Source organism: Enhydra lutris, unplaced genomic scaffold (assembly GCF_002288905.1).
Source record: "Enhydra lutris kenyoni isolate GAN:26980312 unplaced genomic scaffold, ASM228890v2 scaffoldscaffold22, whole genome shotgun sequence".
NCBI lineage: Eukaryota > Metazoa > Chordata > Mammalia > Carnivora > Mustelidae > Enhydra > Enhydra lutris.
Window position 1 is genome coordinate 6,895,937 of NW_019154106.1, and position 22,754 is coordinate 6,918,690.

The 22,754-nt window shown below is 57.4% G+C and overlaps 1 protein-coding gene across 1 annotated transcript; it reads right to left on the reverse strand.

Moving 5' to 3' along the window:
- Nucleotides 1-330: 330 nt before the first annotated feature.
- On the reverse strand, nucleotides 331-22,090 carry LOC111150063 (FERM domain containing 8). The gene is given in 12 exon segments (XM_022507396.1): nucleotides 331-513; nucleotides 3,850-3,946; nucleotides 3,948-4,055; nucleotides 9,678-9,821; nucleotides 10,716-10,839; nucleotides 12,973-13,197; nucleotides 15,007-15,173; nucleotides 15,291-15,349; nucleotides 15,714-15,815; nucleotides 19,723-19,890; nucleotides 21,577-21,661; nucleotides 21,976-22,090. Coding segments are annotated over 11 exon segments (1,398 nt in total). The 5' UTR covers nucleotides 21,976-22,090; the 3' UTR covers nucleotides 331-394.
- Between the last annotated feature and the right edge of the window lie 664 nt (nucleotides 22,091-22,754).

The following is a 22,754-nucleotide window of genomic DNA, read 5'->3' on the forward strand; positions in this document are numbered from 1 at the left end:
CCACACTGGACCTACAGGTCCCAAATCCTATTCGGTGGCCCCCTGCCGTCAGCGCTGTCCCCGAGGACTGCAGAGCAGGGAACACTGTCCATCCTGAGAGGGGCACAAGGGCAAGTCCCGGGCTGGCACGAGGCAGCCAGAGCCTCCTTGGATGGTCCTGAGACAGCCGTGGGGCAGAGTCCAGGGGCAGGGCAGGCGGGACCCTGCAGGGGTCCCCCCGGCACCTGTGCGGGCCTCGGACCCTCACAGGCAGAAGCCACTCCTTCCCTCCCGAGGGAGCCCCCGTGCCCCACGCCAGAGCCGCAGCCCGGTCCTGCCCCTCTGGGAGACGAATGCTGGGCCAGGTCCGGGGCAGCCTCACCCTGCGCCCTCCCCCTGCCCGGCGACGCGGCCCTCAGCCCTGCTCCAGGCTGTCGCTGGGCTGCACCACGGTGTAGCTCCCCTGGCTGGTGGACAGCTGCCGGCTGAAGAAGGACGTGGTGCGCTTCGGCTTCACCCGCTTGATCTGCTGACCTGTCACGGGAAAAGGAGGACCGCGCTGAGGGAGGGCTTCCCGAGGTGCGGCGGTCCAGGCCCCCCGGCGGCGCCAGGGGCTGGCTCCTGCCAGAGCCCGTTCCGACGGAGCCCCGCTCGTTGTAGCTGCGAACCGTCGGAGCCGGGGACCCTAGCTCGTCCAGCCGTGGGGCCGGCCTCCCGAATCACAGGCAAATCCAGGTTTGCACGCGATGCTGCGCCAGCAACGCTGTCCCAGGGGCTTCTGCTCAAACTGGATCAAGAACAGACCAAAGAAATACAACACCTACAGCACGGACGGCGGGCCGAAGGTGCGCCTCAGTAAGTCAAAAAGTCTCACAAGTTCAAATTTCAGGCCAGGTGACAAGGTCAACACCAACCGTCCTAAGTCATGTTGATCACGCACCTTTGATAGGATGAGATCAAAATGGCACTTTACCTCTGGGACCTTCCTCCCCAGCCCACAACCCCTGCCTAAGTATGGGGAAAGCATCAGGCAAATTCCAGTCACGTGGCCTCCTATGCTATCCCGAGCGGTCTTCCTCCAAACGTTCAAGGTCACCAAAACCCAGGGAAATCTGAGAAACCCTCACAGCCCAGCAGCGCCTACAGAGACCTGATGAGCAAATGCAGTGTGGCGCCCCGGCTGGGAGCCTGCCGCTGGAGAGGACATTGGGTTAAAGAGAAGGACTTTAGTTAATAACACTGTATCCATGTTCATTCACTGTAACACGTATACCACATTAACGTAGGTGTTAATTTTAAAAAACAACAGGGCGCCTCCGTGGCTCAGTGGGTTAAGCCTTTGCCTTCAGCTCAGGTCATGATCCCAGGGTCCTGGGATCGAGCGCTGCGTTGGGCTCTCTGCTCCGTGGGAGGCCTGCTTCCCCCTCTCTCTGCCTGCCTCTCTGCCTACTTATGATCTCTGTCAAATAAATTAGTAAAAACTTGAAAAAAAAATAAAACAACAAAAGAAAACAAGGCAACACAAATAAATGAACAATAATCCATGAAGAAAACAGGAATGGCCACGCACATGAAATTGGTCCAACCTCCCTAATATCTGAACACCGACCCGAACAAGTTCTTGCCGTGTGCTCAAGAGGGGCTGGACGGCTGGTGCGCGCGCCGTGGGACACCACAGCCCCGTTTCTAGGAATTTATCCCAAGGAAGCGGTTCAGATTCCCAGCACGGATTTATAGCTATGTTGTCTGCAGTGGCCAAAAACTGGAACGAACCGTCATGTCCCACAACAGGGAGCCAGGTGACGCCTGCTAGCCACACCAAGGAAGACTACAATAGTAGAAAATGGTTATGTTACAGAAAAATTGTTTTGCTTTTTCTGATTATAAAAATGATATGCTTGGGGCGCCTGGGTGGCTCTGTCAGCTAAGCATCTAGCATCTGACTTCGGCTCTGGTCATGATCCAGGGTCCTGGGGCCGAACCCCCTCCCCCTGCTCATGCCTTCTCTCTCAAATAAATAAAATACTTTATTTTATTTATTTTATTTATTTTAGAAGATTTTATTTATTTGACAGAGAGCACAAGCAGGCAGAGAGGCAGGCAGAGAGAGAGGAGGAAGCAGGCTCCCTGCCGAGCAGAGAGCCCGATGCAGGCTCGATCCCAGGACCCCGAGATCATGACCTGAGCCAAAGGCAGAGGCCCAACCCACTGAGCCACCCAGGCGCCCCTGTTTTTAAGATTTTATCCGTTGAGAGAGCACGAGTTGGGGTTGGAGGATAGGGAAGGGGCACCCCTCAAATAAATAAAATATTTTTTTAAAAATGACATGCTTGTTGTCAAAAATGTAAATACTACAAAGAAACACAAAGTAAAAAGTTGAAGTTACACAAATTTACCACTGTGGTGGGCGGGTCTCCTTCATCCTGTACATGGATACTCTGGCGTGGGGTGGTCGTGCTACCTGATTTTTATTACTTGGCCTTATTTTGTGAACATCTTGCTATTTTTAAAATTTTTAAAAAATTTTATTTATTTATTTGACAGAGAGCGAGATCACAAGTAGGCAGAGAGGCAGGCAGAGGGGGGGGGAGCAGGCTCCCTGCTGAGCAGAGCCAGATGTGGGGCTCGATCCCAGGACTCTGAGATCATGACCTGAGCAGAAGGCAGAGGCTTAACCCACTGAGCCACCCATGCGTCCCTTGCTAATTATCTATTTTTAAAGATTTTCTTTCTTTCTTTTTTTTTTAAAGATGTGATTTCTAAGTAACCTCCACACCCAACATGGGGCTCAAACTCACAACTCCGACGTCAAGAGTTGCATGCTCTACTGACTGGATCAGCCAGGAGCCCCCTACATCTTGCTACTTAAATCCAGGTCTTAGTTACTACATTTAAAACCTCCTTGGGGCAGGTGCCTGGGTGGCTCAGTGGGTTAAAGCCTCTGCTTTCGCTCAGGTCATGATCCCAGGGTCCTGGGATCAAGACCCACATCAGGCTCTCTGCTCCGTGGGAAGCCTGCTCCCTCCTCTGTCTCTGCCTGCCTCTCTGCCTACTTGTGATCTCTGTCTGTCAAATAAATAAATAAAATCTTTAAAAAAATAAAAATAAAAAAAAATAAAACCTCCTTGGGGCACCTGGGTGGCTCAATTGTTAGGCATCTGCCTTCGGCTCAGGTCATGGTTCCAGGGTCCTGGGATCAAGCCCCGCATCGGGCTCCCTGCTCCACGAGAAGCCTGTTCTCCCTCTCCCACTCCCCCTGCTTGTGTTCCCTCTCTTGCTGTGTCTTTCTCTGTCAAAAAAATAAATAAAATCTTTAAAAAAAAAAAAAAGAAAAGCTTCTTATTTTGGACTAATTCTGGATTTATCAAGAAGGCCCAGAGATGAGAATATGAAGCGTTCCTAGATGCCCTCCTCCAGCTTCTCTCGGTGCTGGCTGGCTCCCTCTGTTACTGCCGCATATTTGCCAAAATTAAAAAATGAACCGCGCTGCCACACAGTTGACTGGATGACAGCCTTCCAGAAGTCAACAGTTCTTCCACAAATGTGTCTGCTCCAGGGCCTGGTCTGAGACACCGCCCGTGTACCCGCTGCCCTGACTCCACCGGATGTGGCCCCGCTGCTTCTATACCCACACCTCAAATAACGGACACTGGGAGTTTCCAGTGTGTCCTGTTCGGACACAGCCGCGGGGAACACATCTGTGGACACAGCAGTGACTGGGACAGAAAAGGACCGCCCCCTGCCAGGGCCCCAGAGCTCACAAGACACGACCCTCCCCTGGCTTCGCCCCCTCCCCCCAATTAGGTCCCTGCCAGCTGGACCCCCGATGCGCAGTCCCCGGGGCTCCCCGCGGCGTGCGCGCGTGCTCACCTTCCTCCACGTAGTCGATGGTGGAGAGATGCTGGAGGCGGCTGCTCACCACGCTGCCCTGCCTGCGCAGAGGGGGGCGCTGAGCGGGGGGGCGGTGGGGAGCCCGCAGCCGAGGGGGCGCCAGACACGTTCTCCAGGGGGGCAGCGGGCTCTGAAGTCTGGTTCAGCTCAATGCAGTACTCGATGAGGCTGCTCATCAGCTCGGCCTGGGGACGAGAGAGGGGCCACCTGAGGTCTCCCCGAGACCCAGCCTTTCCATACTCTGTGGGGCGACACAGATCCCCCCTTCTGCTGGGGGGTGGGGGGGGCAGAGAGGAAACAACTACCACTTACACCAGAAAGGCAGGGGAAGGGGGGAGTCAGGTGCCTGTGGGCCGGGGGACAGGGCAGTCCTGATGGATGTCAGTCCTGGGGGAGGTGCAGGGGTCCCTGTCTCAGCTCTGGGAGGGGGGGTAGGTGAGAAAGAGCTTTCCAGGCCGAAGGCCCAGGCCGGGAAGGCCAAGCGCCCCAGGCTGCTGCCATCGGGCTGGAGGGGGAAGGGAGCTCAGCGGTAACTGGAGGGTGAGGAAGGGAGGCAGAGGGCCCAGGCGGGGCTTTCTGGGTTGTAGGAACAGAGGAGACTTGTCTGAGAGAAGAACCTGCAGGCCTATGAGGAAGGGTGTGGTCTGACCACGGGGTACGGGTGGGTGGCTCCCTCCGGCCCCTTCCTCAACAACGCTACCTTCTCAACAAACCTGACATGTAACACTTGTTGCCAGAAAAGGGGAGGTGACCGGATGTCAGTGAGCACGGTCTGGACACCACATGATGGGGACCCCAGGGGTCGGATGGATCCAGAGACAGAAAGCTGTCAGCGGTGGCATCCCTGAGTTACTGAGCACCCACCCTGTGCTGGTTCGGCGACAGACCATGGGGTACAGCAGCGACCAAGGCGGATCCATACCCCCAAGAAAGGGACCCACAGGAGGAGCAGGGTCAGCGGCCAGGGGTATAGCCCCACGGGGACAAAGAAGTGGCTGTTACCTTGCCCTGCAGCCCAAGGCCTCCCTGAAGGAACACAACCCAGCCAGCACCCATTCCCCACAGCTGCCTCCTTTTGTCACCGAGAGACCCCACACGCAGAGTGGGCAGTGGGCTGGAGAACAGGAGGGCAGCCAGCAGGGACAGAGGCCCCAGGCTGTAAGCCAAACAGGGAGCCCTCTAAGGCCCCTGGGACAAAGCCTCAATCACAGCACGGCGCTCCCCGAGGTGCAGGGAGCCCACCATTAAAACTACACCACGTGAGACAAAATTAAGATTCATCCGAGATAAAGCTTGGCAAACCAGGAACAGAAGGGAACTTCCTCGACCTGATGACGGTGTCTCTGAAAAACCTGCAGCCAATATACTAACTTAGAGCAAGAATGAATGTAATTCCTTCCGAGGTCAGGAGCACATCCAGATGTCTGCCCACACCTGCGCAGCACAGTGTTAGAAGCCCAAGAGAGTGCAATTAGGCCAGACAGACACAGGCACACAGACTGGAAAGCCAGAACACGACTGTCCCTGTTCAGTGATGACACAACTGTCTACAGAGAAAACCCCAAAGAATCTGCAGCAAAACTGTTAGAATCAGTGAGTGAGTTTAACAAAGTGACAGGACGTATCAGTATGTAGGTAACAAAATCAGCGGCATGTCTACATATCACAACGAACAACTGAAAATTGAAATGAGAAGTCACGGTGTTCCTCGCTTCCTGTTGTCTAGCATGTAGATGTGATGGCTGGAGTTGAAGCAGCTATCCTGGACCATGAGGTGAATTTTTTTTTTTTTTTTAAGATTTTATTTATTTGACAGAGAGAGACAGCCAGAGAGGGAACACAAGCAGGGGGGTGGGAGAGGGAGAAGCAGGCTTGCCCCAGAACTGGGATCCCGACATGAGTTCAATCCTATGACCCTGGGATCATACGACCTGAGCTGAAAGCAGACTCTTCAACGACTGAGCCACCCAGGCAGCCCCATGAGGTGAATTTAAGAGTAAGAGAATATGCATTGCAGGCAATAAGATTAAAGGATTCTGAGGTCACAATAACAGATCTGGACTAGACCGCCTACCCATAATGTTATGTGAGAGAAGAATACAGTTTTATGTCACTAAAAAACAAATAAATAAAAATAAATTTTAAAAAGTGCCATCTATGGTAGCACCACAAAGAGAAAGAAAGCAAAGCAAAGCAATACTTAGGGGTAAGTAAAATAGAAGACATTCAGTATCTGTATGCTGACAACTATAAAATGTTAGTGAAAAAAATCAAAGACAAATGGAGACACACAAATCAATGGCCTAGAAGACTTACGATGTCAGCTGTCTCCAAATTAATCTACAGATTCAATGTAATCTTAATCTAAATCCCGGGAGGCTTTTTCCGGGAATGGTAAAAATCAAGACGTTTATCTTAAAATTTAAATGGAAATGCAAAGGAATGAGAATAGTCAAAAACAATTTGAAAAAGAACAAAGTTCTGGAAATCATACTACCTGATTTCAAGACTTACTATGAAGTTTCAGTGATCAATACAGTAGTATTAGGGAAAAACAAACACAGAGATCAAGGGCACAGAACGGATAGTCCAGAGACAGACCCACACACCTCAGCCAACTGAACTGCAACAGAGACACAAGGGCGATTTAATGAAGAGAGGGTAGGCTTTTCAACAAACAACACTGGAACAGAAAGAGAAAAGAGAAAGAATCTTGAGCACCTATCACGCTTCACATAGAAAAGCAACTTGAAATGGACCACAGACTTAAAATTATAAAACATCTAGTTTCTGAAATTTTATTAAGAATTATGAGGGCATCAGTTAAGCATCTGCCTTCAGCTCAGTTAATGATCTCCAGATCCTGGGATCGAGCCCCATGTCAGGCTTCTTGCTCAGTAGGGAGTTTGCTTTTCTCTCTCTCTCTGCCTCTGCCCCTTCCCACCGCTTGTGCGCCATGTGCACACGCGTGCGCTCTCTCTCTCTCAAATAAATAAAATCTTTTTATTTATTAAGTATTAATAGTATAAATTAATATTAATATTTTTTAATATTTGTAATAGTACTGTATTATTCTTATTAATTTAAAAGATCCTTTTATCTTATTAAAAAGATTTTACTTATTTATTAGAGAGACAAAGTGAGCGCATGAGAGAACACAAGCAGGGGGAGAGGGAGAGGGAAAAGCAGGCTCCCTACTGAGCAGGGAGCCCAATGCAGGGCTTAATCCCAGGACCCCAGGATCATGACCTGAGCTGGAGGCAGACACTTAACCAACTGAGCCACCCAGGTGCCCCAAATCTTTTTTTTTAAAGATTTTATTTATTTATTTGACAGAGCTCGAGAGAGCGAGAGCACAAGCAGGGGGAGCAGCAGAGGCAGAGGGAGAAGCAGACTCCCTACTGAGCAGGGAGCCGGATGCAGGACTGGACCCCAGGACCCTGGGATCATGACCTGAGCCAAAAGCAGAGTAACCGACTGAGGCACCCAGCTGCCCATAAATTAAAAAAAAAAAAAAAAAAAAAAACTAAAAAACTTCTAGAAAAAAACAAAGAGTATCTTTGTGACTTGGGGTTAGGCAAAGGCTTCCGAGGAAGCCAAAAGCACAAACCCTAAGAGGGAAAAAAAAAAACAACAACAACTGATAAAATGGACTCCATCATAATTAAAAACAGCTCTTCAAAAAAATTAAGAAAATGAAAAGTCGAATCGCAGACTGAAAGATTTGCAAAACGTATCTGATAAAGGATGCCAGATACAGAATGAGCGCTCCCAACTCGGGAAGAAAAGCACCCAGTGAAAACACGGCCCGGTGCCCTGAGCAGACGCTCTGCTGGAGACGATGTCTGGACGGTGAATAAGCTCACGGAAAGGTGCTCGACATCATGGGTCACGAGGACAAGGGCATGGAAGTGGCAGTGGCAGGTCACCTCCTGGCATCTGTGGGACTGGCAGACCAGACTGGCACAGACCACGTGCTGGGCAAGGGTGCGGAGCGCCTGGAGCTCCCGGGGTTGGGGTGGTGGGGAAATGCCAACAAAAGCCATGCAGACACTGGGGGGCAATGCAAGTAACCCCAATAAAAAACTGACAAAAGGTGTGAACAGACACGTCGCGGCTGGGAAGATATTAGCAAATCCGCTGTTCTCCGCCCGACTGTGCCACAGGCATGTTAATGCATCAGAACAGACTCTTAACATGGCTGTAAATTACACCTCAATGAAACGGGCTGAAAAATAAAGGACAAAAACATGAGGTGGCACGACTCTCCCTTCAGAGCGGCTACAATGGGCCAGGCTGGGGAGCGGACACGGGGCAGGGCGCTCGCATCCGCATGACTGCTGGGGACAGCTGGCCGTGTCTGCCCCAGTGAGCACGTGCTGACCTGCTGGCCCGGCCCTTCCACTCCCGGGTGTCCACCCACGCACGCGCACCCAGGACACGCGTGACCGTGATCGTGGCAGCATTGCTGGCAACGGTCCCACACCGGAAACCCAAGTGTCCCTCAGTGATGGGATGCGAGAGCGGTGAATTGGATGCTGGCACACCAGAGAGCACCTCAAAAGGTCGAGCTGCTACTACCTGCGGCGAGGATGGAGCAGAACGGAGCAGACAGAAGAGAACACATTGCGGCTAGAACCTGCTGCTAGAAGGTTCAAACCAGGTGGAACAACTCAAGAGTGAAACAAGGATGTTTCAGGATGGGGTGTCCCTTGGCGGGGAGGCCTGGGAGGGGGCTCAAGAGGTTTCTGGGGTCCTGGTTCTATTTTGCAACCTGAAAGGTGTTACATGGGTTTATTTTGGGAAAACTTGATTTGGAAGACTTAGGATTTGGCCACTTGCCTCTATGTATAATTCAATAAAACATTTACTTTTAAAAAGGGATCTAGGGCACCTGGGCGGCTTGGTTAATTGTCTGCCTTTGACTCAGGTCATGATCTCAGGGTCCTGGGGTCGAGCCCCGCATCGGGCTCCCAGCTCAGTGGGGAGCCTGCTTCTCTCTCTCCCTTACCACCCTGCTCATTCCTTCTCTCTCTCTCAAATAAATAAATTAAATATTAAAAATAAAAATAAAAAAGAGGTCTAGCCTAGTGATGTAGAAGTTAAGGAGTCATCAGCAGAAAGGTGGAACCAGCCAAGGATCAGAGCTGAGAGAGGGAAGAGCTCAGGGACGCTAGGGCAGTGGGTCACAGGAGCCATGGCAGGGGACAGGAGGGTCCAAGAGCTCATGGTCAAGCTGAGAGGGGATGGAGGACAGAGGCGTGTGCACTCTGACAAAGCAGGGGCCACTGGGCTTACGGCTGGGAGGTGCAGGGGTGCGGACTGGCTGCAGAGGGGTGCCGAGGGGGAGGGGAGGGTCCAGAGACCCCAGATGGCGGCTGGGGCGGAGGTGTGTTTTTGGGGACAGGAGTCCCGACCCATGTCAGTGCCGAGATGAAAGGACGAAGTGTGGGAGGGAGGCCTGTGCCATGAACGGGGCTGGGAGCAGGAGGGGCAGGGGCGAGGGTTGGGTGAGCGGAGTGAAACACAGGCACAGTGGGGCCTTCGCCCTGCCATGCCCGCTCCTCCTCCCAACTCCCAGGGGGCCTTGAGGACAGGAAGCCAGTGCGAGCTGGTCACATAGCACCGGGAAGCCCAGGCCTTCTGACTCTCAACAGTGGCCCCAGCTCAGCGGATGTCAGCTCCCCGGGTCCCCAGGCCCTCAGCAGCTGGCTCACCCGCTGTGGGCCAGCCTGGAGCCTCCAACAGTCTGGGGCGCCCTGAGCCCCGGCCACCCAACCCCTACCCGTGCAGGCGACACCCACTACCTGCTTGGAGTAGATCTTGAGCAGCTTGTTGACCGGTGTGCCCTCGTTGTCCCCATCGAACTCCAGCCACAGGACAGACTCCTCCTCCTCGGGGGACGTGTGGTCCCAGGACAGCTCCTGGAAGCGCAGGCCCAGCAGGACGTGCTGCCCAGAGGGAGACGCAGGGCTTGGATTCAGCTGAGCAGAATCCCCTCCTCTCCCCATCCTGCTCAGGGGCCACCAGGAGGGGACAACCGGCCAGGCTATTTACCTCTGAGGCTGACTCTAAATTCCTATATGAGTTTCTCGAGGTGCCCGTGCTCTCATCAGACCCTCACGGGGTAGGGGGATTGCGGTCTGGGGAGGCCTAACCCACAGCACTTCTCACCCATGGGCCAAGGCCAAGCCCAGGGACAGCTGGGAGGGTCAAGTGCAGGAAGATGTGGGTGGGAGGGGCGACCTTTTCCAGGAGCCCAGCTGGGTAGCATCTCAGCAGGAGGCCGAGCTGGGCTCTGGGCCCAGCACCAGCATAGAGAGGTGCTGGGGTCCCATTGTGGAGACAAGCAGCAGTCACCCCACACCTTCCTGCTGGTTTGGAGACTCCTGCCCGAGTACAAAGAAATCACCCCACGGGGTGGGATGCTGACACGACCTATGCAGGGAACCAAGAGACAGCCTGTGCCAAACACGGAGGGTGGGGGGTGGCGGGGAGAAGCGGGACTCAGGAGAGCTTCTGGTCCTGAGGCTCTTCTGGAAAACCCAAACTAGTCTCCAGCCACTGGTCCAACAGAGCGGCCAGACCATGCCGGACTCCCTCCACTCAGAGGTTTAATCCAAGCCGCAGCCTCCCCCCTCCCGCTAGCCAGAGAGGCTGATCTAGAGCAGACCCCAAGGAAGCTCCCGGATGCCCCCAAAAGCCCCAGGTACATCGGAGGACAGGAGGCCAGGCCAACCATGGGCCCAGGGGAACCGCGAAGGCCTGGGTAAAGGCCCCACTCCCTCTCCAGGGAGGCCCCTTGCCCCCCAACCCAGTTCCCACCCTGGGTGAGCTAGAGGTACCTTCTCCCTGCTGTCAATGACGTGCACGCCCTCCAGGCTGATGGCCACGTCCACTGGTTTCCGCCCGCCCCGGTGCAAAAAGCCCTGGGCCGGCTTGTCAACCTCACCGTGGAAGAAGGCGCACCTGGGGAGGGGAACCGCTGTTAGCCTGTCACCTCAGGCACCAGGAAAAGACGGTCCAGGGTCTGGGCTCTGCTGCCATGGTACTCTGGCCAGGCCCATGTCCCGGGCACATGAGACGTTTAAGCTGTTTTGGTAACTGAAGTTTCAGTGAAAACAGTGTGCGGCGGGAGGGAGGCTTCCTGGAGGTGGCGGCATCGGAGCTGGTCATGCAGGACAGAAAGGTGTGAATGGGCAGGGGAGGAACTGCGGGGCACAGGGGAGGGTGCGTGCCGCAGACAGAAGGAAGAGCGTGAATGTGGATGTGGGGTAGCCAGTTATGTCCGGGGCACGGCCAGGAGCCCCGGGACTCGGGCTGAGGCTGCAGGAGGCGGCCAGGCCATGGTAGGGTGGGGAGAGCCCTGCGGCCCACTGTCAGGCCAAGACCCTTCAGCAGCAGTGGGGTCCGGCTGCACCGGTGTGGGGGGCCCATGAGGGGACAGCAGCCACCCTGGGAGGCCTTGGGGCTCAACACTGGGAAGGGTACGGTGTAGGGGCCCTGACATGCCATCTCACCAAGCTGTCGCCCTCTCCCCGGTCCTGTCATGTCCTTCACCCTCCCACGGCTGCCTGGCCCGTTGCCCCCTTGCACCAGGCTCAGCCAGAGCCCTCGCCGAGTCCCGCTGTCTGACTGCCTGCACCCCTGCACCCAGGCGGGCCTGGACACAAGCACGTGCCGCCTCTGATTCCCCTGAAGAGCCTCACTCCTGTCCCTGCTCCTGCAACACCTCAACAAGGTCCGCAAATGGCCGAGATGCCGACATCACAGATCACTGAACTGGCCCAGAGCAGCCGCTCGCCTGCCCTCGTCTACCCCACTCTCACCCGCCATCGCTGTCTGCACACATGCATCTCACCCACCATAAAAACTAAAGACCTTCTCTCCCACTCCAGCCACAAACGCTGTATCTCTTGCCTCCATTCCATGGCGCTGACCCCTGAAGGCGCTGGTCACACTTGCTGTCTCCGGTCTGTTCTCACTCTTCCTCCACCCCCTGCTACCCCGTGATGCTGGAGCCAAGGTCCACTACTGGCCGCACAGGGGATGTTGAACTTGACAGGGAAGCAGCAGCACGGGACGCCTGGTCACTTCCTCCTGCCCTGCCATTCCCCTTGGCCTGGCTTATAGAGACCCGCCTGCCCGCCTCGCTGGCCCGGGACCTCCTTGTGCCTGGTTCACACCCACCTCCTCGGTCAAATCCTGGGGCTCTGGGTTTAAAGCACCCAGATGCTGATACCCAGCAATTATGACCCGACTCTAGACTCAGAAACCTAACGTCCGCTCAGAATGGCCACCGAGTATGTAGCGAGCATCTCCAGATCAACACATCCACAACCAAACCCGCGACCTTCCCCAGCCTGTGCCCTGGCCCAGGCCATCTCAGCTGGCGACACCATCCTCTAGTTGCACAAACTAGACCCCCCTGGAGTCCCGTCTCCTTGTCTTCATTCGTTCCACCGCATGTCTGTCCAGCAAATTCTGCCTACTCTGCCCGCAGCGTTTTTGGCACCTGACCGTGTCTCCCCGCCGACGTCCCCGCCGCCTGGCCTGAGCCGCAGCTCCCTAGTGGAGTACTGTCACGCTGTCCTCACCGGTCACCCGGCTGTGGCCCCTGCCATCCTGTAGTCTGTTCCTACCTCTGCTGCCGTCTCCTGTCCCACCGGAACGTCAGCCTCACCAGACACGAGCCAGGCCTCTCTGCTACTGAGTTACTGGTAGCGCCGAGAAGGCCACCAGTAGGTACACGAAAGCCACCGAGCCACTGTGGACAGCGTGAGGGCAGAACTGGCTCAACGGAAGGTCAGCAGGTCCGCCCACCCTGCGGCTGTGGCAGGTGGAGGCAGAGGACCTGTCTGGGGGCCTGGCCTGCGATGGGAGTGAGGGGAGGACAGGCGTCCAGCTTGGTACCCGCGGGGCCCAAGGTGCTGGCATGAAGACACACCTCACGTGACAACAGAGCTTGGATGGCACAGGGACAGGCACCCTGGCAGGCTGTGCTGGCCCAGGCCAAGAGAGCATGCTGGGCTGTCAAGGGAAGGGGACAGCAGAAGCCCAGGGCTGCGGTGGCCTGTGACAACGTGAGAGGGAGTCGCTCACCCATAAAAGGGCAGCTCGTGGCTCTTGAGGAGGTAAGCGCGGTAGTGGGGGCTCAGGGAGGCCCCGTGCTCGCCGTCACTGCCGGCCGCCTCCTTCACTTGGCAGTAGGCGCTCAGCAGTCCCTGCTCGCCTGTGCCCGCCTTGGCCCCTCGGCCCCGGAGGGCAGCAAAGAGCCCGTGGCCCCGCTTGCAGAGGTGGGCGGGGAGGAAGGAGTCCAGCTTCTCCCTGCAGAGGAAGGAAGATGGGTGCCCGGCATGAGGAGGGGCTCCGGGGCTGAGGGCCTCAGGGTGGCCTGCTCCTGGGCAAGGGCAAGCGAGGCCCCGGATCAGGACCGCCCCGGACCAGCACCTCCGCCCAGCAAGCACGCCCGGTGGGTTACCGGCCTAAAGGGAAGGCCAGGAGACCAAAAGGGGAGCTGCAACCAGCCCCCCTGCCCAGACAGCCTGTGGCTGGAGGGTTTCAGCACAGCGCCCGGCCACTGAGTCAGGAAGGTTTAGATTTCTGAGTTAGTGGAACTTTGACAAAGAAAAAACCGTAAGGCAAGTGACCTACAGCTTTCCACGTATTTTCTGCCAAACACGGATATATTAAAAACAAAACCAAAACCCACCACCAACTCACAATCTGTCAGCACAGGTTTGAGAAGGAAAAGAGGTTTCCGGTAACGCAACCGTGAAGCAGGCAGCCTGGGGTAACCGCGCGGCTCCCAGGCAGGCGGTGCGGGTGGTGCGCTGGCCACGAGGCCGACTCAGCCAGAGCTCTGTCTTGGAGCAGCGAGCACCTTCTCGGAGGTTCTCCATGGATCAAATAAGGATGCTAACCGCTACTTGCATGGAAGGGCACTGGCCTGGGCCTGGCACCGAGTGTCGCGGAAGATGCCATTCTCACCTCCGAGGGGAGGGGGCTCTGCTGTGCCTTCTGGATAACCAAACGCCCCAGGCCACCAGCAAAGGCGGCTGGGCCGGAGGAAGGGTTGAGGTAGGGCGGTATGAGGAGGGGTGTCTAGGGGGCCATCACCCTTCTCGGGGCTCCCGGGAGCACTTTTGTTGCTTGTGCCCCCACATCCCTTCTTCCAGCAACAACTCTCACCTGTCATCTAGAAACCCAGCCTTCCCCACTCCCATCCACGGGTCTGTGAGGCTCAGGGCCCGCCCATCACCATTCTGGCCACGGTGTCCCCTTTGGGTGGACCTGAGGCTCAGCCAGGGGAAGAGGACGTAGGAGTGAGTCTGAGGAGTCTGGTGTGTGAGGGGACAGACCTCTCCCGCCAATACGTAATTGCTGTGGCTCCCTGGCCTGCCTGAGCGCGAGCCGGCCCTGAGTGCATGGGGCTGTGCCACGGGAACAAGGCATCTGGGGACCCAACTGGAGCCCACTACACCTGGACCACCTCTGGACCTTTCCGTTACTCAGGTTGACAAAGTCCCTCAAATAGACACACGTTGGGCTGCGTTGGCCATCAGGGGCAATAGCAGCAGACACGCCCCAGGGTTAGGCTTCCTCTGGCCACAGGCCCCTGCCTGGGAGCCCTCAGGCTCGGTGAGCAGGGTGGTCCGTGCAGGGCCCCGGCTGCCAGTCCCCTGGCACAGGGCCCTGTCTCTGCACATCACCTTCTCCAACACTGTTCCCTGCAGTGCTGGGGGTGGGGGGAGCCTAGGAGCAGACTGTGCTGAAGTTCCTCTCCACTGGGCTTATCTGTGACCCTCAGGATCATGGTTCACGGAGATCTGAGAACGGCCTGGTCTGCTCCCAGGGCATCGTCAATTTGCACAGTAAGGAGCGTGGCTGAGGGAGGGGGAAGCGCAGAGCCAGCGTGCTGGTGTCTGAGGAATGGAGCCTCTTCCCTGGAGTTTGGGATGAAGCTGGCAAAGAGGCTCAGAGAGGTGGGGTGACTTGCCCAAGGCCACACAGTGTCAGGGCCAGCCCTAGGGCCGAGGTCTCCTGACTCCGGATCTTGGAAGATCACCTGGAAGTAGGGTTCCAGGGCAGCCCTCCCCGCCACGGGCCCCTGCCTCGGGTCACACCAGCCCTCACCTCAGGGCGCAGGCCGTGGGCTGGCCCGGCTGGTAGGGCCCGAGCTGCACGCGGCACACCAGGGCGCCCAGGGCCTCACAGTCCTCCACGTCGCACGGGTACCGTGCGGCCAGCACGTTGCCTTTGGCCTCCTCATAGAGCAGCCGCAGGACCTCCTCATCGTGGATCTGTGGGCCGGTGGGGTGGGGAGGGGCCGCTCAGCTGGGCCGCCGCACCCGTGTCCAGGGGTCTAGGGACACAGGGCCCCGGAGACGGGTGGTCCCACCTGGGGCTCACGGCCTCACCTGGAGCTCCCGCCGCTTTGGGAAAAACACGTTCCTTCGGAACTGCAGGGAAGGCTCATCTGAGGAGAGAGGCTGGGGGTCACTGCCTGGCCCCCCAGTCCGGCCCAGCCCTCTCCCCGCACAGACCCAGTGCCACCCTCCCGCACCATGACTGCCAGAACCTGAGGGCCATCCCGAGAGTGGGAAACCTGGCTTATCTCGACGTGCTTGCTGTCATCCCACGCCACCCTCCCCTGGCTTCCCCCCAAGGAACCCGTAAAAGCTGGTAACTGAGGCCCAGGGGCCCGAGGGGCTGCCCTCTCCCCGCCCCTGGCAGAGCCTGGGCCTCCCCGCTCCCCGGGCCCGATCTCAGGCATCAAGGAGCCTCGGGTGCCCAGAGCGGCTGTGGCTGCCGGGGGAGGCCCAGGTGGGCCCAGCACTAACCTGCAGCCACGTCGTCGTCGGGTGCGTCAGTGAAGCGCAACAGCAACTCAGGCCACTGGCGGCCCAGCTTGTAGGGCCGGTGCCGGGGCTTCAGCTGCACCTCTGCGGAGAGGGAGGAAGCGGCTCGTCTGTGCCTCCATGCGGGACGACGGCCACAGGAGGACACAGCAACGTGGTGGTGGCAGTCGTGGTCGGTGGCTTTCTTTTGTTTTAAGATTTATTTATCTACTATTTGAGTGACAGAGAGAGGGGGAAAGAGCCTGTGCGCGCACATGTAGGGGGTGCGGGGAGGGTCAGAGGGAGAGAGAGAATCTCAAGCAGATCGCCCCCCACCACCACTTGCCACTGAGTACGGAGCCCGATGCGGGGCTCGATCTCACGACCTGAGCCGAAACCAAGTGTGGGTCACTCAACTGACTAAACCCCCCTGCCCCGGTGCCCCAGTCATGACCAGCATTAACTGAGCAGGTAGAAGCTTCCAGAAGGACTTCAAGTAGATGACGTGCATCTGCCCTGTGGTAACACTATCCTCATTTCATGCGTAGGGAGAAATGAGGCTCAGAGAGGTTAAGTTACTTGTCCGAAGTCACACAAGGGAGAGAGGGTCAGGCTCCAGGCAGCGCCAGCCTCTGACCGTTCCCTCCGGCACAGAGGGTCAGCTGGAGCGGAGAGGCTATGGCTGACGGAAGGTGCCAGGGATGGAGGTACAGATGAACCCCCCTGGGCCATTAGGAAGCAGAACACAAAGCTGGTAACCAAGGCCCCGGGGGGCCACTCTCCCTTGCCCCTGGCAGAGCCTGGGCTTCCCCCTCAGCAGGCCCCACGTCCAGCATCTCCCCCCGGAGCTCCAGATGTCCATTCCATGCCATCCAGCTCTCCAGCTCATCTCCTTCTCGTTCTCTCTCCCACTCTGCTCCTGTCATATAGGCCTCCCTTCAGTCACCTGAACCTTCCCAGTTCGTCGGTGCCTCAGGGCCTTCGCACTTGCTGTTCCTCCTGCCTCAGACTCTCTTCCCCCTAGACCCACATGTGGCTGGCTGGCTTAGGTCTTGGTTCTAGTGTCTCCTTCTCCAGACCCTTTACCAAGGCAGCCCCCCCCCATCACCTTCCACGCCAAGTGCACACTGATTTGGTTAATTTTACGGTATTTACCACTATCTGATGTCACCCCCCGTCACTGCCCCACTAGCCAGTGAATCCTCAGGTCACTTCAACAAGAGTGGCTCTGTCCCATTCACTGCTGTACCCCTGGCCCGTCACAGGCCCTCATGGAGGTGGGCAGAATGGCCAAGTGCACCCAGCCCCTTGACTCTGGGCAGCCAGCTGGCCCAAGACTCAACGGTAACAAGAAAGGGCTTTCATCTCCTCTCCCAGTGACCATGGCCTTTGAGAAGTCAGAGGTCATTTCCAAGCTATCAGTGATGAATGAGCATGGCTTCCGGAGGTCAAGGAGCAGAGAATGGCAACATCTATGCCATCACTGATTTCCCCTGCCTTCCGACCTCGCTTCTGACCCCTAGCTCCCCTCTTGACCCCCCAGCAGAGGGCCCAGTGCCTTATCCCACCAGCTTAAAGCCAAGAGTCCCCATCTCTGTTCTTTGGACTTCCATCTGGTCCCTGATGTTAACCCAAAACAAGAGCCACAACCCCCACACTGGCCTCCCTCCTGCCCGTAGCCTCTCCCACCCACCCCTGCAATCAGCTTCCTCACATCCCTTTCTCCGTTTCTTCCATTCAGACTCCCCAGTGGCTCCTCAACTCTCATTTCCAACGTGGATCCTTGACCACAACCACGTGTCCCCACCCCTGCCTCACCCCTCCCCAGAAGGGGCACTGGCCAAGCACCCCCAGCAGCAGCGTCCTCTCCCCTCCAGGAGAGGCTCCCTCTGCAATCCCACTGACCCGGTCACTCAGTGGGGCCGCCGTAGGCTCTCTGCCTGGACGCTCCCAGGACACCAGAGCTGGACGGCACAGAGACCATCCAAGGACAGGTGGAAAACTGAAAGCCAAAGAGGGACAGTGCCCACCCAAGCCCCCAAGAGTCAGCGGCTAAACCAGGACCCGAGCTCCTGTACCAGACTTTAGACTGCGAGGACCCTGAGAGTGGGACACCTTTAGTCCTGCTCCCAGTGTCCCCAGCGCTTAGAGTGCCAGCCAGCGTGATGGTGGTGGTGGTGGTGGTGGTGGTGGTGGTGTGTGTGTGTGTGTGTGTGTCTGTGTGGTTCTACACATACTTGTGAAGTGAACAGGGTACTTGACCAGCTGGGACCCCTGAAGACACTGAGGAGGGGAGTGGACCCGGGATGACGGTGCCCTTCCTTCTGCCCATGGCCCAGCACTGACCCCAACCCCAGCAGCTCAGAGCACTCCCAGGATCACAGCACGACACTGGCCCCGCGGTACCACATGCTTTCCGATGGGGCCTTCCCATCTGGAGACGTTCACCCAAAGGAAACTGATGGTCCCTAGAACCGGTTCCATACAGAGCGACGAGGGCACGGAGAAGGACAAACTCCCGGAACGTCCAGCTTGCGGTGCGGCTCCAGCCAACAGCGCCTGCCCCTGCCCTAGAGCCCTGGGCCATCTGTCACTGCTTACCCCACTGAGTCAGGGGCAGCCAAGGGTTCCGAGGGACCTGAGTCAGCGCTGAAATGGCCTCTCGGCCTTCCTGAAACCCAGCCTGGGAACCAAGTGGGCGCTGACTTCATGCCGGGGCCTCTAGCCACCCTCATCCCCAACAGGGCGGTGGCCCAGAGTGACCCTGCTGGCCACACAGGCAGCCCATTCATGTTCTTGCGGGGTGGGGGGAGCAGGAATGCGATGAGGAGGGAGTAGACAAGAGGCCCAGCTGCGGGGACAGGGAGCCTGAGGCAGCACAGGGGCGAGCCACCCCCGGCTTCCCAAAGATACAAATCAAGGGGCCCACCGTTTGGGCCAAGACTGGGAGGCTGAGAAAGGGGCAGCTGAGCTGGGTGCGGAAGGGATGGAGAAGACGTGTCAGCAGGAAGAGGGTGGGTGAGAGCAGCAGCTGTACAGGAAGCTTCCATGGTGTGGGGGCACGGACAGGATGGAGACACATGGGAGGGGCATTCTCTCCCCGACTAGGCTGGGAGAGATCCTCCCTGTAGGGCAGAGACACAAATCCCATTGGTCTCAAGAAAGAAGTAACCGCTCGGGGCCCTGAGGGACCAGTCACCCACTTCCAGCCCCTGTTCCTCTATAAGAAAGGAGAGGATTTCAGCTCAGCAGACATGCGCGGCCCTGGCGCCTCCTGGGGCATCCTCTCTTCTGTCCCCAGGGACCTCCCCTGCCCCCCACTCCTGCTCCACCACCCCCCGCCCCGCCTTGGGATGTCAGCCTGAAAGGCAGGGACACAGGTGGTCCTGGACCAGAAGCCAAGCAGGGCTGCAGAAAAGCCGGGTTCTTGCCTGTCCCGCCCTCCCCACCTACGGGGGTGGCTGCTTCCTGGACCAGGTCCCACCTTCCTCCCTGCCCTCAAGCAGAATTCAGTTCAAAGAGGCTGGCCGAGGGGGGCCAACCAGGCTTCCACTCTGATCTGAGTCCTACTACTCACGGAAGCCATCACTCCAAACCACACCTTCTTCATCTGCAGCACAGAGCAGGGCCATGAGGATAAGGAGGGATTTCGCTCAAGAAATGCCCACTCAGGCTGTGGCACAGACCACATGCTCCACGAACACAGATCCCTTCCCTCCCTGTCCCCTAGTCCTGCTCCGCCTGATGTCCCAGGCTCCAGCACCACGGAGGCTGAGGGCCAGGATTGACCCTTCCTCGGCCACCAGCAGAGAGAAAGAAGGGGGGGCGCAGAAGAGCCAGGCGTCCTCTCAGGGATCTGGGGCCTAAAAGTGGGGGCTAGCTGTAGGTCCCACCTAGGTCCCACCTTCTCCTGATGCACAGCGGCCGGAGGTTTCGGAAGCGGCCCCCTCCCCAGCCCCTGGTCACTGCCCTTCTGACCCTCCAGCCTGGGCTTCTCATTGCCAAGCCTTACCCAGCAGAGGGGACACAAGCCAGAGGGCGAAGACATCCAGGGCGATGTCCGGGAGCTGCAGAACCTCACGGACAGCCCGGTGCAGCTCGTGGGCACTGAGCGAGGGCAGGTTGTCCGCGGCCAGGGGCAGCACTGTGTCATCCGCCAGGTACACAAGCACGTCAGCTGCTGCAATGGAGGCTAGGTGGGTTCAGCCGGGCCTGCTCCCTAGGTGGAACCCCTATATCCCTCACTGGGGCTGGAGGCCTCTCCCTGCACCTTGGGGTGACCAAGGCTACACCCAGAGACACAGCCCCAGCAGCCCCAAAGGACCCTGTGAAGAGTGCTGTTAGGACTTACTTGAGACCCTCAAACCACCCAGAAACCCTGCAACTCTGGCCCAGGAACCAACCTAGCCCCACCCTAACTCCCAAAGGTTCAAACGAAGGCTGGCCACTGCACTCTCACACACTCTCCTGGCAGCCCCAAGGACTCTGCTGGGCTCCTTTCTTGACAGAGAACATTCCACAGGTGGGGACTGAGGCAGAGACAGGCTGAACCCATCCTAAGATTATAGGAGTTGGCATATCAGGCTGGGAAGCAGGAGAGCTGCCAACCCACTGTTATCCTTAGGCGAGTGGCTGTCTCTCTCTGGCTCAGCCTTAGATGGAATTGAGGATTCCTAAGGCTGCCCTGGGGTAAAGCAATTTCCAGGGCTCAGCTTCCACAGGATTCTTCATGCCTCAGGATTCAATACCATAGCCTTTCAGGACTGTCTAAAGAGGCCAGGAGAGGGGCGCCTGGGTGGCTCAGTGGGTTGAGCCTCTGCCTTCGGCTCAGGTCATGATCTCGGGGTCCTGGGATCGAGCCCCGCATCGGGATCTGTGCTCAGCGGGAAGCCTGCTTCCCCCCAACCCACCCTGCCTGCTGCTCTGCCTACTTGTGATCTCTCTCTGTCAAATAAATACATAAAATCTTAAAAAAAAAAAAAAAAAGAGGCCAGGGCAAATACAGTCTAAAAAGTTGGGTTTTACTTGTGACAGCCCATAGCATTCTTATTCGGAAGCTGGTGCCAAAGGGAGATCCTTGGAAGAGCAGCCAGATTCAAATTCCCCATCCTTGGAGCTGAGGGACTGTGGGAGAGACGGAGCTTGGAGGCCTATACACTTGGGTCCCAGTCCTAGCCTGGGCCCTGGCTAGCAGGCTGACTTCAGCAATGTCAGTTGTCTCATCTGTAAAGCAGGGCGAACACCCCTCTCTCAAAGGATGGCTGTGGGTCAAATGGGGGTGAAGCCTATGAAAGGCAAAGGTATAGTTTATCATTGACACAAGTGAAAGTGTATTTTGGATTTCCAGTCTGTTCCAGCCATAACCGCTACTTTCTTGACGGACCATAAAGTCATCTCGAGGAGGCTGTGATTCAGACTCACTTTTCAGGTAGGGACAACTGAGGCAGGACAGGCTCCAGGACCTAGTGACTTAATAACCTCTCTAGGGCCCAATTTCCTTCCTTATAAAATGAAAATAATGATCCCTGCTTTCAAACCGCTGTTTGCGAGAAAGAAATCAAAGAACCTGAACGCATCCCTTTCCATTCATGAGATTTCGTTTGAATTTCACAGCTCGGCAAGACTTGCTCCTTTTACAAATGAGAAACGGGAATTTCAAGAACAGAACCCACCTTGGCCAACAGCCTAGTGACAAAGCCTGGCAGCTCTGACTGTCTTCTATCACTTCTCCACACCTCCGTAGACCTTATTTGTTAATGAATACATAAAATTCTCTCTAATGAAAGAGATGACAAGCCAGGGCCACTTCCCCAAGGCTAGGGCCCCAGCTCCATATAGATGGGAGGGGATGGGGACAGGGACCCACCTCGGGTTCCCACGGAGGACACGCTGCTACGATGGGACCGCTCAGCGGGGCCCGGCTGCCCAGCATTGCCTTCTGTTCCGTCCATCTGCAGAGAGAAAGAGAAAGAACGGTTACTTGGGGGTCCAGGGATTGAGGGTTGGGGAGCTCCTCAAGCTCCCACTGAAGAAGGGCGGAGTCCCGGCTGATCTGCGAAGGTGAACAGCATTAGCTAGAGGCACCGGTGGGCAGAGCAGTGGGTCTTCAGCCCCCTCGAGGTCGAGGCTGGTGGGAGGAGTCAGGGCGCTGATGGTCAGGAGTGGGGTCGAAGCTCGGCCGGCCGGGACGCCGGCTCAGGCAGGGCACGGCGCCCTCCCTCCCACCTGGGGCGGGAACCTGCGCAGGGCGCCGCCGTAAACTCACCTCGCGGGGAGTCAGTGCCCGCCGCTTCAGCCCACGCTCCGGGTCTGAGCCCGACCCCCAGCTCTGGCTCCCGCCCCGAAGTGGGCGAAGACTCCGGGACCCGATCCGGCACCAGCTCCCGGGGCTGCGACGCGGAAACTGGGGCGGAGGAAGCGCGACGCGCACGGCCCCGCCTCCCAATCCGCAGGAGCCAATGGGAGCCCGGGGCTGCGGCGCACGCGCCCTGCGCGGCGCCCGCGCGCTCACTCCTCCCACCGGCGCCGGCAAGCCTGGGTGCCCCCGCTAGGTGGCTTCACGGGTTTGCTCACGCCCGTGGTCAACAGGTGGCCTCCCACAGAGCTGCCCGCTGGCCCGTAACAAGGTGTAGCGAAGGTTCGAGGAAATCGAGAACGGAGACTCACTCGCGTGTGGTGTGGGGCCGGTCCCCTCACCGGTGAAAGGGAGATGCTTCCTGGGACTTGTCAGGGATCCCCCTCGTTTCGGGTAGTGGGTAGAGGTGGCTCAGGCAGCAGCTGTACTGCAGCGCCCCTGGGCCATGACGGGTGATGGACTCTTCGCTGGGGTCAGAAGACTGGATCCCTGGCCCGGCTCAGCCTGGACAAGCCCCTTCTCCTCCGGGCCCCAGTTTCCTATCCTGTAAAATGAAGAAGTTGAACTCAACGACCTCCAGTGACTCTCAAATTATATGCTAGAAACTCAGGCCAAGCACACTTGATTTTCCAAGAAGCAGTCACATGAGTCCTCTCTATCTTAGTCTGGAGACCTTGAGCTCTTCCCAG